We start from the raw sequence: 20,022 nt of genomic DNA, 5'->3' as shown, positions 1-20,022 counted from the left end.
TAAGAACGAAAAATAAATTTGCAGGGAAATTACAATGGTTCAAAGCCTACAGTGATGATAATGGGGGACTTTAATTATGAACAGTCTAAGGTATATTGAGATCATGAGTTTCTGATAATCTCATGAAAGTTTTCTTGACCAACAAGGATGCAGGATCTGATTCTGAGGAATAAGATAGACAAGGTGAATCAATTTCAATGTGAGAATATTTAAAGAACTGCAGTTGTAAAATTATATGGTTTAGATTAGCCAGGAAAGGACAAATGATAATTGAGAGTAAACATATTGAGAGGACCAATTTTAGTGGAAAATGGATTTGCTCCACATAAAGTGGAACCAAATATCGACAGACAGAACTGAAATTAAACAAAGTCAAGACGGTTCATTTATTGTGATATTCCGTAGAATCTTTAATTTCGTCTTTAATTTCACGTGGGCAGTTTTGTTAAAGGGAGAAAGTGTTTCCAATGGCAAAAGGGTCAAACAGCAGAGGTCACTGATTTAATAAGATTTACAAAATAAACAACAATTATGTAAAGAAAAAGATGAATGTTTAGGGCCTGGCACCGCGTGAGAGCATAACACGAAGCAGTGAATCGTGGATTTCAAAAAAGAATTGGATAGGCACGTGAAAATAAAAGTAAATGCAAAGTTAGAGTGACTATATGAATTACTCTTCTTGCGTCTGAAATAAACACGATTGGGAAATTTAATACTTAAAAGGATTGTAACTCTGGCCATTCCAGCTGTTTGCCATCAAACTCCAGTTACCCTGAGCCATTTCTCCCATTTGCGACACTGCCTCTAAAAGCAAAATTCTGACACGTTAAATATCTGAAATGGCTGCAACTATTGAATAGCTTCCACAACTCAACCTTTAGTTCAGCAGCTCGAAGGCCACCAGATAGCACTTATTCTTCCCCCCTCGAGAGCGAGACCCGTGCCCAGCCGATAACGGTCAAGTGGCCCAGCTCAGTGAAAGCAATGCGCACGTGCAAAGCTGACTTCTGTATATCCCTCCCGCTAGCACCGTTGGGCTCGAGACATAGGTAACCGGTCATCTCGGGTCAGTGCGCAGGTGCGGCGTTGAGGAGTTAACGGTCGCAGGGCAATGCGCAGGTGCAGGGCTGGAGGTAAGTAACCGCCCCCTTAGGGTAGTGCGCAGGTGCGAAGGGTGTTTAGTTTGTGCTGCGGTGAATCACTGGCAAGTGTTTGATGTTGTGGTAACCACAGTTGGGTGGGCTTTCGATTGTCCGTTGGTTCCGTCGTGTTCTTTGGTGCTGCATCCGTGCGACTTTACTTGTCCATTGCTCTGGGTGGGAGACGGTCGGACATCAGGATGGGTTGTCGATGTGAAGCTGGATAGTAAAAGCCTGCTCCGTGTGAGTGTGTTCACTGTTAGCGGTGGGGAGGATGAGCCGCCTGTGCTCCCCGAACCGGCCCTGCACTCTGCTTCTGCTGGCTTTCCTCCAGTTGGCTTTCCTCCTGTTCCTATACCGCCGGAGCCTCTCTGGCTCCTTCACTGGCTCCATGTATGAAGAAGATCGCGGCGGTCACTGGGATTACTCCAGAACTCACGATGTTTACACCAACCTCAGCTTGGTGACCCCGAGTCCAGACAGACAAACTTTAAGCTTGTGTCCGGACGAGTCGCCGCTCCTCGGTAAGAATAAACTTTTGGCTTTTTTTGTGTGCAGGACAATGAGAAGGGGATCAGCCGCAGCCCCGGCACAAGCTTCCTGGTTCATCTCTAACTATTTGAAAGCCCTCTTTTCATCCGCTTTTTAAGCCATTCACACTAGCTGTAACTTGGGACAGTTATCGTCCAGTCACTGCCAGGGGGCCCTTCCCCCTCTGTCGGGACAACCCTGTGATTGCGAGGCGCACGGCAAGACCTCGAGTGAGACAGGGGTCAGGAAAGTTCGGTCACTGGATGACTTGATTCGGTATTTTATAGTTCGGAAAAGTCGAGTGTTCATGATTTGACCGCTACTGTTTCCAAGAAGGGACTTCCTTTAAGGGAAATTCGTGCAGTAAAAGCGATTGGGTCCACCAAGTTTTAGTCTGCTTTCTCAGTATTGCGAATGCAGTATAATCGGAGGTGTAGTCATTCAGTTAAAGTATTATAGCACGTCCTGTTGGTTTGGTGGAAGAAATTTCAGGGCACGATTTAAGCTAAGTTCTGTTATGCCCAAGATCACTACATGTTTTTAGTGATGTTCTCCTAAATAACACATCCTGTAGTTTTATTATGACATGGGGTAAACCCTCCTGCTTATTTTAAACCAGCAACTCAAAAGATTTATCCTGGGCAATAATCTGGAAATTCTGAGAGGCCAAGAACTATTTAAAGTAAAAATTATCAACTTTATTCTGTTATACTTTTAAGAAATAATTAACTAACAACTATTTGCAACTCCTTCCTCTAAACGTTTTTACTTTCCCTTCTATAATACTCCTCTGATTAAAACTCCTGACTAAAATTTACTGAAAAATTCAAATTTCAAAACCAGCCAGCAGTTCAATCTTCTCTTTGCAGATTTGCCCTCCAGGTTGGTGTTGATGTTTTTTCTCTGTGCAAACTCCTTCTGTAAATAGGTACCTCTCAGTCAGTTCTGACTAGCAGTCTACATCTGTTGGTCTTGTGGCAGTTCTCTCTCAACTGTTCAATTTTCCCCAAAACATCAGATTTTGTTTCATTGGTTTTTAATATTGTCAATATACTAAATTCCAACTTGATTGGAGGTTGGTATTCTGGGGTTATAATTTAAACTGGCCGAATTCAAATTTGTTTGTCTCCAGGTAACCAGCTATACTAACTGCTGGACCAAAAGGTTACATTATATCTTGTTCAGAGCACCTGGTGCTCTATCAGGTAGTTCTGCTAGCTTTTAGTCCTGGTTTTATTAAATTCTGTCGGGGGGGGGAGATTCAAACCCATGTCCCCAGGTTATTAGTCTGCGGTATTAGATTCAGTCCAGTGACATTGCCACTATGTCTCCACCTCCTTCCTTTAAAATACTTAATTATCTGTGAATCATTTGGGATATTCTAAGCTTGTGAAAGCTGCACTATGTAAATTTAAATTACTTACTTTGTACTTTAAATGACATGCTTCTAGTGTCTCAATGTTGGGAGAGCCCTACTAATCTCTAAATAACAGTACAATCAACATGTAATATCCCATTAAAATGTTATGGCTTTCTAATAAATATGAATGGAAAGCAGCAGTTTAACTTTTTTTTTTCTGGTTCTGTTTCATTGTATATCTGCTCAGGGAAATATAGCTTTGTGTCGTGTTAATCTCTTTTTTTGAGTGGATATAGTAACAAGTTATCTAATCTTGAAACTCATAATTTTGTAATATGATTGAGTTTTGACCACAAGTTCAAAACTTGTTTGCATATTGCGGTTGTAAAATGCCCAGTCTGAATGGGCTGTTCAAATAGCCAAACCTGGTAGATCTGAGATGAGGTATTTGAGAAAATAGGATGTGAGAAATATTATGTTATGTATCTTCATGTTTTGCTGAAACCTCTTAGTCCAGGTCAGCCTGTTATGGACCATTGCAGATACGATGCGGACCATTGCAGATACGATGCATCCTTTTTAGCTATGCACATGCAATCCGAACTTGCTCATTGTTATAACTTAATGAATCTTCATTTCTTTACAATAATTCTCTACCTAAAAACATCCTTAACTTGTCATTTGTATTTTAAGATCTATTCTGTTATCCCTATCTCAAAGATCTATAACTTCTGTCTTTGGGTTTTTTAGATTAGATTACTTACAGTGTGGAAACAGGCCCTTCGGCCCAACAAGTCCACACCGACCCGCCGAAGCGCAACCCACCCATTCCCTACATTTACCCCTTACCTAACACTACGGGCAATTTAGCATGGCCAATTCACCTGACCACATCTTTGGACTGTGGGAGGAAACCGGAGCACCCGGAGGAAACCCACGCAGACACGGGGAGAATGTGCAAACTCCACACAGTCAATCGCCTGAGTCTCTGGCAATTGCACCCGGGTCTCTGGCGCTGTGAGGCAGCAGTGCTAACCACTGTGCCACCGTGCTGCCCACACGGTGGCATGGTTTTATTTCTGTCCATCCTGTACTTTTTTTTTATTAACCCCAACCCCCCAAAAAAAACTTCTGTGTAGAAAACAACTTTTTCCAAGCTACCATCAGTTCTGAAGAAGCATCATTGGACCCAAAATATTAACTGTTTTCTCTGCACAGATGCTGCCAGACCTTTTGAGCTTTTCCAGCAATATCTGTTTTTGTTTGATTTCCAGCATTCGTAGTTCTTTTGGTTCAGTATTTCATCTCTAATGAATAAAAGACTACTGGCAAAGTTATGGATCAAATCTGCCATGTGTGCATTAGAAATAGTATGCATTAATATTGAGTACAGCATGGCATTTCATACAGTTTAATCTCTTGTGAACATACTTATAGAGACCTTCGCTGCACATCTGCAACACTTTCTCTACTACTTCAGTCAATTTGCATACCATCTTTTTATCATCTGGTCAGCATGGATAGATTGGACCGAATACAAGTTCAGGGATGTACTGATGGGGCTGTATAAGGCTCTAGGTCAGCTCACATTTGGAATATTAAAAGTAATTTTGATCTCCATGTCCAAGGAAGGATTTGCTAGTCTTGGAAGGGGGCCAGAGGAGGTTCATAAAAATGATCCCAGGGATGAACAGCTCATCAGGAGGAGCAGTTGAAGACTCTGGGTCAGTACTTGGAGTTTAGAAGGATGAAGGAGATCTCTCAGTATTCTGTAAATTTTATAGGCTGGTTGGACCGTTGGGTCTACTTCCATGCTGTACATCAGTACACGTCAGCAAATCTAGCATAGTTTCCCTAATGACCTCTACCACAAACTAATACAAGAACCATCTTATAGACATTCCACAAATTTATTTTCTTGTGGTTTGCTACCAACCAGGTTTTTTTCTCCCCTGTACACCTACATATTGAAGTCCCTTGTGGTTAATGTAACAGTGTATTTCTTGCATGTCTTTTCCATCTCCTGCAATATTTTCTCTCCCACATCCTAACTACTGCTAGGAGGCCTACACACAACTCCCATCAGGATCTTTTCCTTTGTGGTTCCTTAACTCGACCTACCCATTCTACACTTTCTGACCATATAAGCTTCTTGCTAGCAATGCTAATTTAACTTCTCAATAGCGAGGCAACTCCACCCCCTCTGCCCATCTGCCTGTCATTTCAATAGGACACTTATCCTTACATGTTTAAGTTCCAGCTGTGATCTTCTTGCAGCCATTGCTGTTGAAAGCCTTGTTTCCATCAATTTCAATCTGTGTTACAAACTCATTTATCTTGTTTTGTATGTTGCACACATTTCAGTTAGACATCCTCAATCCTATGTTGGCAACTGCCCTTTTACATAGCCCTTATCTACTTTGCCTGAGTTAGATTTCTGACCTTTCCATGCTCTGTCCTATTACTTGTTCTGGAAACTTTAATAACTTATCCTAAGCGTGCCCCCTTTCTCCAACTAGTTTAAACTCCTTGTGACCTTGATTTACTGTGAATTGCACCATCAGTCCTATCCATAGTCTTAATTCTGAATGTTTTGTGCATCAAGATCCTAGGCCTTAAGTTTGTTCTGTTAGTGAGTTTTCCTAGATATTTATGATTCCTTGGTATGTTGTTGCGTTTTGTCCCTTTTATTTTCTGGTAAAACTCCACTCCCATCACTAATCAGCAATCCTGCTTCTTTACGTTTGGTCTTGTAATTTTCCATGCAAATGAACCTATCCTATCATTATTTATTTTAAAGTCCTATCAATAGCCATGATTGTGATTTGCCAGGACTTTGGTCCCAGCATGATTCAGGTGGAACCTGCCCCATCAGAACAGCTCCCTCCTTCCCCAGTACTGGTGCCAGTGTCTCATGAGTTCAAAAACATTTCTCCCACACCAATCTTTGAGCCACACATTTCTGTTTAATGATGTTGACCATGTGCCAATTACCTTGTAACTCCAGGTTACTACCTGAACTTATTTCCTTTCTGGTTCTGCTTTTATAATTAGAACCAATCTGCTCATATTCCCTCAACAGAACCTCTTTCCTTTTTTCTCCCCTATATCATTGGTACTTTCATGGACCACAACAACTGGATCTTTGTCTTCCACTCTCGGGTCTTCTGAAGCCCAGGTGAGAAATCCTGAACCTTATTTTGGGACTCTCGATCCTGACCAGAGAGAACAGTGGCTATACCCTTGACAATACAACTACATTTCTCTTCTCCCCCCACTTCCTGCATCACATTGATATGGTCAATTTGCTCATTTGACCTGCAGACAACACCCCCCACCCTCTGCCTCGTCCCAACACACTTCTATGCAGGGAGTAAGAACCTTTAAATCTGTTAGATAAGCTCAAGTGCTGAGGTTCCTTCAGCACTACCTCCTGGGTTCCTCTACCTGCCTTGCTTGTCGTCACACCCTCCTGTCCCTGACCATGGAGCAAATTCAAGGTTGTTAATCTAAGGGGTGTGACTGCGCCATGAAACACAGCATCCAGATAAATCTTCTCCCACTCCTTGGTGTGTCAGTATTTGAAGCTCAGACTCCAGCACTTCAAATTGGCAGCACCAGTGATTCTGGATTAGAGTGGTGCTGGAAAAGCACAGCAGTTCAGGCAGCATCCGAGAAGCAGGAAAATCGCATTTCGGGCAAAAGCCCTTCTAATCCAGAATCTGGTTTCCAGCATCTGCGGTCATTGTTTTAACCTAGCACCAGTGATTCACGTGTCCAACCTTTCTGTCCTAATCAATGGAAATGAAAATATGATTTTGGGGGTGGGGGGAGTGGCATATTATTTTTCCAACTGATTTGTAGCTTTTAAGAATTAAATATCACCTTTTTTGACAGAAGTAGCTATATTAGTTGCTTGTGCATACTGCCAATGATTTGATAAAAAGAAAATTCCGTCTCAACTGCAAAATGTTCTCTCTAGTTGTTCCATTGTTTCAGATTCTTTAAATGCAGAAATTTGCTTCAGACAAATCAGAGCAATATGCTTAATGTTTTAAGAGTCTAGTATGAGCTTTCTTTATGAAACACTTTTCAAGATAGAAGTATGTCCTGAGATAAATCTATTGAGGAGAAGGGGAAAAATCTGCAATCCTACATTGTAGAATCTGTTCTAGACAAAATTACAGTTGTTTCCCCATTCTAGAATAGTTTTTTTCATTTGCACAAGACGTTTGTCAAAATTAATTTTTGTAGATGTGATTTTTAAAAATTATTCAAATGTTGTGTTGCAGTGAAAAAATGACTAATTGCTGAACAATGAGCCAATTTACCTTTATGAAGTATTTAATTTTGCTAGGATGTCCCAAAATACTTCACAGGCACTTGAAGTATTTTTTGTGCTGTAGAAGGTGTTATTGTTAGACTGACAAAAATAAATATGTTGCATTTCTGTAGAGCAACCAACCTTGATTTTTAATTAGAAAGTGTATTTTTCCATCCCTGTAAAGAAATATTTATTCTCTCGTTGATGTATCACTTTTCATAGTTGCAATCATGATAACTGAGTTAGTTTGGCACTATGGTACTGTAATACTACAGGGGACAGAAGTGCTTATTGGCAACTGACCTGTTTAAACAAAAAATTACTCTTTGACTGCAATTTATTGCAAGCTTTTGTTTAGCATAATATTGCAGTACTTTTCTACTCCAGTTTACTTTGTGAAACATAACACTTGCAGAGAGAAAATAGCTGCCCAGAAAATTAATTTGCAGTACAGGTATATATGTAAAAGCATTGTCCTAAAATCTCCTGAAGAAATGTAGACAAGCTAGGTTTGAGGCTTTGGACCTCCAAATTTTATTCCATTATTTTGAATGAAAGGAGAATAATTGCTCATCTATAATTGAAAATGTTTCATGTCTATTACTTCAAGCATGTTCTTTAGACTGATCTGCTGTCAACATTTACAGTTGGACCACTGACTATCAGCTTTCAGAAAGTTCCACTTATGAGCAAAATTGCAAGAAAAAATCCATATGTTCAAGCTGGTGGACGGTACTCTCCCCCACACTGCAAAGCTCAATATAAAACAGCAATCCTTGTTCCACATCGCAACAGAGAGCCACATCTGCGTCATCTTCTATATTACCTTCATCCATTCTTGCAGCGCCAACAGCTTCAGTATGCAATATATGTCATCCACCAGGTAATAAACTCAAAGCATATTTGTGAACAGAATGAATTGATTTGGTCTCTAGTTTTATTAGTCAGCTTTTAAAATCTTACATGAAATTTATAGAGTGCAGTCCTTACATTTGTACTTGAAAGTAGCGATCTCGTTCAAGGGTATGTTAATTTGTTGGAGCAAGTGCTGAAAGCATCAGAATTTCATCCATAGAATTTTAATTCTTTTAACTGTTTTGATAGCTGACTTGTGTTTTTTTTGCTTTGGAAGAAAATCCAAGTGGATCATTAACTTCTAACAATCCAGTGCCACAGGGTTTATGGCTCAAATCAACTAGGATTAACCCTCCAGTTTTTTAAAAAAGAACAGCTTAAGGCACCTACATAATAGTGCATTGAATGAAAGCTAGCATATGATTTTCTTCATACGGTTAAATTTATCTTTTTTCTTTTGTTTTATTCTATTAATTTTGTTTTTAAGTCTGTTCTTTAAGATTTTTCATCTCTATAGTAATTGTAGTTTATGATAACTAACTGTAGATTGAGTAGCAGAAACTAAAATTGGCTCACATTCCTGCAGGCTGGCAAACCAATACTGCTAGGTTTATTTTATATTAGAAGTAGGCCAATATAAATAATGCAAGTCATAGATCTATTCACACTGCCATAATTTCCTGAGATGTTTGCACCAATTCACCAATATTCACACTATAACAGAAAAATTGATTACCATTGCCAGAATCTAGATGGTTATCATTCTTCATTTGAATTCATGCTGGTATATTTGGTTACTTCCAGCTAAATGGAAATTGAGGGCAGGTGAATTGGTTTCTTAAAAATACTGGGTCATCTTGTGCAGTGGTGTGTCCCTACCCCTAGAATGAGATCCAGACTCTAGTCCCCCCCAACTCCAGAGGTCATAGTCTCACAGCACAGGTACAGACCCTTCTGCCCAACTCCTCCATTCTGACTAGATATCCTAAGTCAATTAGTCCCATTTGCCAGCATTTGGCCCATATCACATTAAACCCTTCCTAGGTCATTCCACACATGCACCATCCTCTGTGGAAAAAGGTCCCTTTTTAAAATTTTTTTCCCCTCTCTCCTTTTAACTGTACACCCTCTAGTTTTGGACTCCTCCACTCCAGGAAAGTATCTTGTCTAATCACCCTCGTGATTTTATAGATCTCTAATGTCGCTCCTCAGCCCTCCAGGAGAAAAAATCCAAGCCGATTCGGCCTCTCCCTATAGCTCAAATCCTCTGACTCTGGTAGCATCTCGTAAATCTTTTCTGAACCCTTTCAAGTTTCACATAGGACGGAGACCAGAATTGAATGCAATAGTCCAAAAGTGACCTGACCAATGTCCTGTACAGCCTCTTTCAACTCCTGTAATCAAAGAATTAACCAATAAAAACAAGCATACCAAACACCACCTTCACTACCTTATCGACCTGCGACTCTGTTTTTCAAAGCACCCCAAGGTCACTTTATTGGGCAACACTCCCCAGGACTTTACCATTAAGTGTATAAATCCTGCCCTGATCTTCCCTATCAAACTGCAGCAGCTCACATTTATCTACGTTAAACTCATCTGCCACTCCGCCAAGTGCCCATCTGAAAAAGGTCCCACTGTACTCTGAGGTAACCTTCTTTGCTGTCCACCACACTACCAATTTTGGTGGAGTCTGCAAACTGACTAACCATATTTCCTAAACATTCATATGCAAATCATTTTATAAATGAAAAGCAGTCGTGCCAGCATAGATCCTTGTGGCACACCATTGGTTACAGGCCTCTAGTCCAAAAAGCAACCCTCCACCACTATCTTTTATCTATCTTGGAGCCAGTTTTGTATCCAAATGGGTAGTTCTCCCTGTATTTTAAATGATCTTGCTAACTAGTCTACCACATGGAACCTTGTCAAATGCCTTACTGAAGTCCATATAGACAATGTTCACTGCTGTGTCGTCATCTATCTTCTTTGTCGCTTCAAAAACCTTCAGTTAATGAGATATATTTCCCACACAAAGTCATGTTGATTATTCCTAATCAGTTCTTGCCTTTCCAAACACACATACATCCTGCCCCTCAGGATCCCCTCCAAGCTGCCCACGGCTGACATCAAACTCACTGACCTATAGTTCCTTGGCTTTTCTTTACTATCTTTCTTTAAATGGCACTATGTTAGCCACCCTCCAGTCTTCCAGCACTTCGCCTGTGACTACTGATAATACCAGTGTCTTAGCAAAGGACCCAGCAGTCACTTCACTAGCTTCCCACAGTTCTATGGTGCACCTGATCAGGATCCAGGGATTTATCCACCTTTGTTTTAAGACATCCAACACAACCACTGTAATATGGACATTTTTCAAGGTATCACTATTTATTTCCCCAAGTTCTCTAGCATCCATATCCTTTTCCTAAAGGAAACACTGATGCAAAATACTCATTTAGTTTCTGCCTTATCTTCTGCGGTTCACACGTGAACAGCTTTGCTGATCTTTAAAGGGGCCCCATTCTCTCCCTAGTTACCCTTTTGTCCTTAATTTGTAGAATCCTTTGGATTCTCTTTAACCCTATCTGCCAAAGCTATCTCATGTCCCCTTTCTGTCCTCCTGATTATTTTTTTTTCTGTTGTGTACTCCTACTATCTTTTTATACTCTGCTAGAGATTCACTTGATCCCTGCTGTCTATCCTTTCTCTTGACCAAAATCTCAATTACTAGAGTTATCTAGCATTCCTACGTCTACCATCCTTGCCCTTCACCCCAACAGGAATGTACTGTCTCTGGACTTTAGTCATCTCATTTTTTAAAGGCGGCCCACTTTCTAGCTGACCCTTTACCAGCGAATATCCACCTCTAATCAACTTCTCCAAATTCTTACCTAATACTGTCAAAATTGGCCTTCCTCTAATTTAGAACAGTTAGTCATAGAGATGTACAGCAAGGAATCAGACCCTCCGATCCAACTTGTCCATGCCGACCAGATATCCTAACTTAATCTAGACCCTAATTTGCCAGCACTTGGTCCATATCCCTCGCAACCCTTCCTAATCCTATATCCCCCTAGGTGCCTTTTTAAACATAATTTTACCAGCCTCCACTTCCTCTGGCAACTCATTCCATACATGCACCACCCTCTGCATGAAAAAGTTGCCCCTTAGATCCCGTTTTAAATTTTTCCCTCACCCTAAACTTATGCCCCCTCGTTCTGGATTTCCCCACCTCAGAGAAAAGATCTTGTCTATTTACCCTATCCATGCCCCTCATGATTTTATAAATCTGTATAAGGTCACTCCTCAGTCTCCGACTCTCCAGGGAAAACAGCCTCAGCCTATTCAACCTCTCCCTATAGCTCAAATCCTCCAACCCTGGCAATATGCTTGTAAATCTTTTCTGAACCCTTTCAAGTTTCGCAACATCCTTCTGACAGGAGGGAGACCAGAATTGCACACTATATTCCAAAAGTGGCCTAAGCAATGTCCTGTACAGCTGCAACATGACCTGTCAACTCCTCTGCTGTGCTCTGTCCAATAAAGTAAATCATAACAAATGCCGCCTTCACTAGATTTAGATCAGACTTATCCTTTTCCACAACAATTCTAAGACTAATAAAACTATGGTTACTGGTCCCAAAGTCCTCCCCCACTGACATCTCTAGTCACTTAGCCTGCCTTATTTCCCAAGACCAAGTCAAGTTTTGCTCCTTATTCCAGAAGATCTATCCATGAATAAGAACAAAAAAATTACAGTACTGGAATAGGTCCTCCAAGCCTGTGCCAATCCAGATCCTCTATCTAAAACTGTCTCCTATTTTCTAAGGATCTGTATCACTTTGCTCCCTGCCCATTCGTGGATCTTACATGACGCTATTGTGCCCACCTCTACCACCTCTGCTGGCAATGTGTTCCAGGCACCCACCATTCTCTGTATAAAGAACTTTCCACACATATCTCCCTTATACTTTTTCCCTTCTCACCTTGAACTCACTCTGGGCAAAAGCTTCTTGCTATCCACCCTGTCTCTACCTCTCATGATTTTGTAGACCTCAATCGGGTTCCCTCAACCTGTCTTTCTGATGAAAATAATCTTAATCTACTCCATCTCTCATCATAGCTAGTGCCCTACGTACTAAGCAACATCCTGGTGAACCTCCTTTGTACCCTCTCCAAAGCATCCACATCTTGTGATGCGGCAACCAGAACTGATGCAGTATTTCAAATGTGGCCTAACCAAAGTCCTATACAACTGTAACATGACCTGCCAGCACTTCTACTCACTTTCCTTCATCAGATGGGATATTATGCTGTATGCCTCCTTGACCACTCTATCGACCTGTGTTGTTCCCTGAAGGTGGCAATGGACCTGAACACACAGATCTGTCTGTACACCAATTTTCCCCAGGGTTTTTCCATTTACTGTGTAGTTGGCTCTTGAATTGGGTCTTCCAAAATGGATCACCTCACATTTACCCAGATTGAACTCCATCTGCCATTTCTCTGCCCAATTCTCCAATCTATCTATATTCAGCTGCATTCTCTGACAGTCCCCTTTGCTGTCTGCTACTCCACCAATCTTTAGTGTCATCTGCAAACTTGCTAATCATGGCATAGTGGCTCAGTGGTTAGCAATGCTGCCTCACAGCACTAGGGCCCAGGTTTGAGTCCTTTGGCGGCTGTCTGCATGGAGTTTTCACATTCTCCCAGTGTTTGTCTGGGTAGGGGAATGGGTCTGGGTGGGTTACTTTTCAGAAGGTTGGTGGACTTATTGGGCCAAATGGCCTGTTTCCACACTAGGGATTCTATGAATCAGACCACCTATACCTTCCTCCAGATCATTTATGTACATGACAAACAGTGGTCCCAACATGGATCCCTGTGGAACACCACTGGTCACTGGTCTCCATTTTGAGTAACTCCCTTCCACTGCTACTGCCTCCTGTTGCCCAGCCAGTTTCTATCTATCTAGCTTGTACACTCCAGACCCCATGCAACTTCATGTTCTCCATCAGCCTACCATGGGGGAACCTTTATACAAGGACTTTCTGAAGTCCTTGTATATGACATCTACAGCCTTTTCCTCATCAATCAACTTTGTCACTTTCTGAAATAATTCTTAAGTTGGTAAGATGTGAACTTCCCAGCACCAAACAAGGTTACCTATCACTAAGCCTGTTTTCTTCCAAATGTAAATAGATCCTATCCCCCAGCAGCTTCCCTCCAACTGATGTTAGGCTTACCAGTCTATAATTACCTGGATCATCCCTGCCACCCTCCTTAAACAAGGAACATTAGCAGTTTTCCAGTCCTCTGGGATGTTACCCACATTCAAGGATGCTGCAAAGATATCTGTTAAGGTCCCAACTATTTCCTCTCACTTCCCTCAGTAACCTGGGATAGATCCCATCCGGACCTGGGAATTTGTCTACCTCACTGCCTTTCAGAATACCCAACACTTCCTCCCTCCTTATGCCGACTTGGCAGAGTAATCAAAGACCTATCCCTATCCTCAACAAATGATGTCCCTCTCCTCGGCAAATACTGACATAAAGTACTCATTGAGGATCTCACCCATTTTCTCTGACTCCACACACAACTTTCATCCTTTGTCCTTGAGTGGGCCAACCCTTTCTCTAGTTACCCTCTTGCTCCTTATATATGAATAAAAGGCTTTGGGAGTTTCCTTAACCTTGTTTGCGAAAGATATTTCATGACCCTTTTAGCCCTCTTAATTCCTCTTTTTCAGATTGGTTCTACTTTACCAATACTCTTCCCAAAGCTTTGTCTGCTTTCAGTAACCTAGACCTTATTTATGCTTCCTTTTTCCTCTTCATCTCAAATTCATCTGACATCCCTGGTTCCCTAATCTTGCCATTTCTATCCCTCATTTTCACAGGGACATATTTGTCCTGCACTATAATCATCCTCGTCAAAAGCCTCCCACATATCAAATTATCTTCAAACAGCTGCTCCCAATCCACATTCCCTAGCTTGTGCCAAACTTTTCTTTGGATTGTGGTAGGAAACATGAGCACTCGGAGAAGACCCACGCCGACAGTTGCCCGAGGCTGGAATCAAACCAGGGTTCCTGGCGCTGCAAAGCAGCAGTGCTAACCACTTCATGGTGTCATCCATCTGATTGTATGAATTTAGCTGAGCCAGTGCAGATTTATGAACAAGTATATGTTGTCAGAAGATGCAGCATGATGTCTGAATTGGTGACTTTGCCCTGTCAAGGAATACAGAGGATACATTTGAGACAGTGTAGGGCTAAATTGTTGAACCTTTTGTCTGGATAGCATATTGGTGTACAGTTTCCACCACCTATAGAGCAGTGTACTGAAGGTACAGGCCATATGAATTTATGTATTTTCTTTGATTACAGCATATTGTACTTTAGCAAGTATAAGTGTTGGGTTCTTTTTTTCTTCAGATTTTCACACACCAATTTCTGTGGACAACCAAAATATTATTAAGCAAATACAAGCTTTCTGGAGGTACCCTTAACACTTCACAGGGCTTGCAGAGCAGTGTCAAACACTTCTTTGAACAAAGGAACCTGCTCTTCCTTTTATACAGTATGAGTTTCACATTAGTCAGTAATACCCACAAGACGATCCGCAGTCACCTGCCACTCACGACACAATGTAGTGATTTACCTCATTTCTAGAAACAATATAATGTGAATTATCCCTTAATGGCCAGATCTGTTGTGAATTTGTTTTTTTTTAAACTGCAGGGAGTAGTCAGAATTTTAATTGCAATGTTCTTATTGATTTCTGATTAGGACATGATGATGTAATTCTTTTACACTGAATAACTCGGAAATGGCCATGCAAATAGCTCTGAATGGCAAGGGATGGGAATGTAAATTCCTTACAATCTACCTATAAGACAGAGGCATGCCACCGTCTCCTTGGCACATCCAATTTCCTCAGGTCAGCAGAGCAAGTTAACCCTTTAATATCTCACAGGGATATTTCAATGGTTGAAAAGTTGATTGCATTTGAGAAATCTAGTGGTTGTGTAAAGCACTCATTTCTCCTGAGTAATTTAATTTAGCTGGGATGTGCATTGTAGACTCCTACACAAAGTAGGAGGGCTAACCATACCTGGACAATTTGGTTCAGACCTCTGACATGTCGTGGAGTGAGAGCAGCTCTGAATGTTGTTGCTATGATCTGTGGTATAGGGTAAGGGGATCCTAGGCAAAATAGAAAATGAGGGAGCACAAACTAATTGCATGCAGGAGGTGGACTGCACTTGCTGTTGGTGACAGTAGGGCTGATAGCAGTCAGAAGGACAATCAAAATACTGGCTATGGCAATTTGGATCAAGGGTGGTGTTCACTGGGAGAAGGCATAGAAACGGAATGCAGTTGTTTGGTTGATTCAATAATTAGAACAAAATGTAAGCAACATTGAGTGTCTGAACTAGTTTGTGTATCTTATGCTACGGTGTGGGTCACTTTGAACCAACTTGAAAGTGTGTTGGGTTTGATGCCAGTATGTCAGCCATATGTCCCAACAATTGATGGACTGTATCAAATAACCTGTCCCTTTGTCTGCAGGTGGCAGTTTACTAACCATGCTTAATGTGTTCGTGCTTGCAAACTTCAATGATGTTCAGCATGAAATATCATTCTACTTCTGGAAAACAGTTGCTGAATTATACTGTGATAAGAATTATGGTGGAAATGGGCTTGCCTCAAGAAGACTCTCTGAAATGAAAAGCTAATTCTGTTTCTCTCTACAGGTGCTGCCAGACCGCTTGAATTTCTGCACTTTGTTTTATCTTGGAAGAAATAGGTGTGGGGTCAGATGTAACATTTTACTTTTGACAATAGGTAACAGTGATTTTGATAAAAGGGGAAAATTCCCTATTGCCTTGTTAGAATTCTCTGTAGTGGAAAGCACAAGAATGTCTCAATCCCAAGGAAATTAATGTAAGCAACATAATGGTGGTGGAAACATTAATGCCACTAAAGAGCAACAAATCTCCAAGGCCAAGTGCTTTCCCTTGGAGAGCTTTGAAGGATTTAGATATAATTAGGATATCTAAAATAATCATAACTTTCTATAGTATTCTCAATTCGGGAGCTGCCCCTGTAGGTAGGAAACTTGTGAATGACACTCTGCTATTTGAGAGATGATCAAGAGAAGTGGAGGAACAACAGACCAGTCGGCTTATTGCCTGTCATTGGGAATCTGTCACTACCTTGAATCATAAGCACTTACAAAGTCCTGTTTCTTTTTACATAATTCATTATGTGGGTGTTACTATATAAGTTGCAAACTTTTGTCCATTGAAGGTGATAATGAGCCATCATCTTTGAATCACTGCAGTCCATTGGTGCACACTTGTCAGAGCTAGGGTTCTTGAATTGTGAACCACTGACAGTGAAGTTACAAGAATACAAAAGTACAATGATTAAAAAGGTTCAGTTTAAAATGGTGTATGCCTTCGAGTGAAACTTGCTGGTTATGATGTGTTCATGTATTTGCTGCCTTTTCATTGAAGCTTTAGAAATTGCAAGTTTGGAAGATGATGTCAAATAAACCTTGATTAGGAGCTGCAGCACAGGTAATGTACACACTGTTGGTGGAGTAAGGGAATGTTTTAAGAATATTGGTACAGATCAAGTGGCTGCTTTATCCTGCGTGGTATTGAGCTGCTTATGTCTTATTGATAATGCATTCATCCAAGCAAATGGAGCATATTCCATCATGTTCAAATTTTTTACCTGGTATATGCTGTACAGTCTTTGTGGATTCAGGAACTGAGTCATGTGCTGCAGAACTGTAAAGCTGTGGCCTGCTCTTGTCACCATAGTATTTATAGGTAAATTTTAAATTGATGTGTTCAGATGTATTACAACACCCCACTGAAGCAGATCTGACTTGAGCCCAAACCTTCTGGCTCAGCAGCAGAGACACTGGCGAACTCTTGTGGCAAAGCATTTATAGATATTTCAATCAACCTGTTCAGAGATGTTATTGCAAGTTTTTTTAGCAGATATGTGAACTTGGACATCTTGGTTCAGAGGTAGGGACAGTGCCTCTACACTGTAAAAGCCCACCAAGGTATGTATATGTTGGTCCATTTCATCTGCTTCATAAGATGTAGGAGAAAATTAGGCCATTTGGCCTATCGAGTCTTCTGTGCCATTCAATCATGGCTGATATGCTCCTCACCCACATTTTCCTGCCTTCTCTTCATGTCCCTTCAACTCATTACCGGTTAAAAATCTGTCTAACTCCTCAAATTTACTCACTGTCCCAGCATCCATCGCACTTTGGGGGATAGTGAATTCCACGGATTCACAACTCTTTGGGCGAAGTAGTTTCTCCTCAACTGTTTTAAATTTGCTACTCTTATCCTAATACTATGACTGCTCATCCTAAAATGCCCTAGGAGAGGAAGCATCCGGTCAGTAATGGTTTTATCCATGCCTTTTATTGTCTTGAATACCTCATGCATCTCCCCTCATTCTTCTAAATTCTAAAGAGAAGAGGCCTAAGCTAGTCAATATCTCTTAATATGACAAACCCCTTCTCTCTGGGATTGATCTGGTGAACCTCCTCTGAACTGCCTCTAATGCCACTACATCTCCCCTCAAATAAAGGGACTAAAACTGTGCACAACACTTTAGATGCAGTCTCAACAATACCTTTTTATAATTGCAACAATACTTCCTTATCTTTTTATATTCTGTTCCTTTGGCTATAAAAGCTAACATTCCATTCACTTTGTTTATTACCTGCTGTACCTGCATGCTAGTTCTGTGATTTAATGAACAAGTATACTTAGATCCTTCTGCACCATAGCACCCCAAAGTCTCTCCTCATTAACACAAGATCACCTTCCCATTTTTTTTCGACCCAAATGCATGAATTCTCATTTATCCACGTTAGACTCCATCTACATTTTGGCCCACTCTCCTAACCTATCTGTATCCATTTGTAAGGTTCTTATTTCCTCATTGCAACTTACTGTCGCACCTATTTTTGTTGTTAATAAATTTGGCTATAGAGTCTTCTGTCCCTATATCCAAGTCATTAATGTAGATTGTAAATAGCTGGGGTCCAAAGACTGAACCTTGTGGCGCCCCACTAGTGTGATTGCAATATGGCATACCTTAGTTTTTGACTTAATAATGTGTTTGAACTCCTTATTTAGCCTCGGATGGTTTTTTTTTACCTCCGCTACCTTCTAGCCATCCAGATAAAAAAAAAATCCTGACTCTGTCTCCTGTCCATCAGCCAGTCATCTATCCAGGCTAATACATTACCCTGATCCCATGTGATCCAACCTTGTGAATTAACATTTTGTGCGGCACCTTATCAAACACCTTCCAGTCGTCCAGATACATTGCATTTACAGCATCCCCATTATCCACTTTGCTTGTGCATCTTCAAAAAACACGAGCAAGTTAGTCAAGCATGATATGTCCTTCATAAAACCATGCTGACTCTGGTAGTATTTTGACTTTTCAAATGTCTTGATATTGCTTCCTTGATTGATTCTAACAGTTTCCCAACAACAGATGTTAAACTAACTGGTCTGTCATTTCCCACATTTTTACTCCCTTTTTGAATAAGGGTGTATATCTTAGACATTTTCCAATCTGCTGGAACTTCTGTCATGTCCAGGGAATTTTGGAATATTGTAACCAGTGGAGCTACTATCTCCACTGCCACTTCCGTAAATATCCTAGGATGGAGGCCATCAGGCCTGAGGAGCTTGTCTGTCCTCAATCCTAATAGTTTGCTAAGTATCTTTTCTATCAATGTTGTTTGTTCTAGGTTCGACCTTATCTATTGCTTATGACTTGCCCATTCCAACATGAGTGACACTATTGTCCTCCACTGTGAAAACTGAGGCACTATCGCTGCCATCTCGGTGGTTCCCCATTACTAACTCTGGTTTCATCTTCCAAGGGACCACCATTCACATTCATGACTCTCTTCCCTTTTTAGAAACCTACAGAAGCATTTGCTATCCTTTTTTGATATTTTGTGCTGGTTTTCTCTTGTAATTTACCCTGGCTCTCTTTATCAATTTTTTCATATCCCTTTGTTTATATTTGAAAGTTTCCCAATCTTCCAGGCTGCCACAGCCCTTTGCAATATGGTATACCTTAATCTTTGACTTTATCATCCTTCACCACCTCGTTTAGCCATGCCTCCCTTATCATCTTTCATTCTCTCCGCGATATATTTTAGTTAGTCATAGAGATGTACAGCATGGAAACAGACCCTTCGATCCAACCCGTCCATGCCGACCAGATATCCCAACCCAATCTAGTCTCACTTGCCAGCACCTGGCCCATATCCGTCCAAATACTTCCTATTCATATACTCATCCGAATGCCTTTTAAATGTTGCAATTATACCAGCCTCCACCACATCCTATGGCAGCTCATTCCATACACGTATCACCCTCTGCGTGAAAAAGTTGCCTCTTGGGTCTCTTTTATATCTTTCCCCTGTCACCCTAAACCTATGCCCTCTAGTTCTGGACTCCCCAACCCCAGGGAAAAGACTTTGTCTATTTATCCTATCCATGCCCCTCATAATTTTGTAAACCTCTATAAGGTCACCCCTCCGCTTCTGACACTCCAGGGAAAACAGCCCCAGCCTGTTCAGCCTCTCCCTATAGCTCAAATCCTCCAACCCTGGCAACATCCTTGTAAATCTTTTCTGAACCCTTTCAAGTTTTACAACATCTTTCCGATAGGAAGGAGACCAGAATTGCACAATATTCCAACAGTGGCCTAACCAATTATGAGGAATTGAGTAGCT

At 41.0% G+C, this 20,022-nt stretch overlaps 1 protein-coding gene across 2 annotated transcripts in view; it reads left to right on the top strand.

The window, feature by feature from the left end:
* Positions 1-1,140: 1,140 nt before the first annotated feature.
* LOC122550586 (beta-1,4-galactosyltransferase 3-like) overlaps positions 1,141-20,022 on the top strand; it is a 41,633-nt gene continuing 22,751 nt past the window's right edge. The window contains exons 1-2 of one of the 2 annotated variants that reach the window (XM_043691545.1): positions 1,141-1,663; positions 8,002-8,237. In XM_043691545.1, coding sequence (XP_043547480.1) covers positions 1,414-1,663; positions 8,002-8,237 — 486 coding nt within the window. In that variant the 5' untranslated portion in view covers positions 1,141-1,413. The remainder of the gene's footprint in view (positions 1,664-8,001; positions 8,238-20,022) is intronic. The other variant, XM_043691546.1, reaches the window with a different exon arrangement.

The sequence above is a fragment of the Chiloscyllium plagiosum genome, chromosome 6 (genome assembly GCF_004010195.1).
Source record: "Chiloscyllium plagiosum isolate BGI_BamShark_2017 chromosome 6, ASM401019v2, whole genome shotgun sequence".
NCBI lineage: Eukaryota > Metazoa > Chordata > Chondrichthyes > Orectolobiformes > Hemiscylliidae > Chiloscyllium > Chiloscyllium plagiosum.
This window is presented reverse-complemented; position numbering and strand designations above follow the sequence as displayed.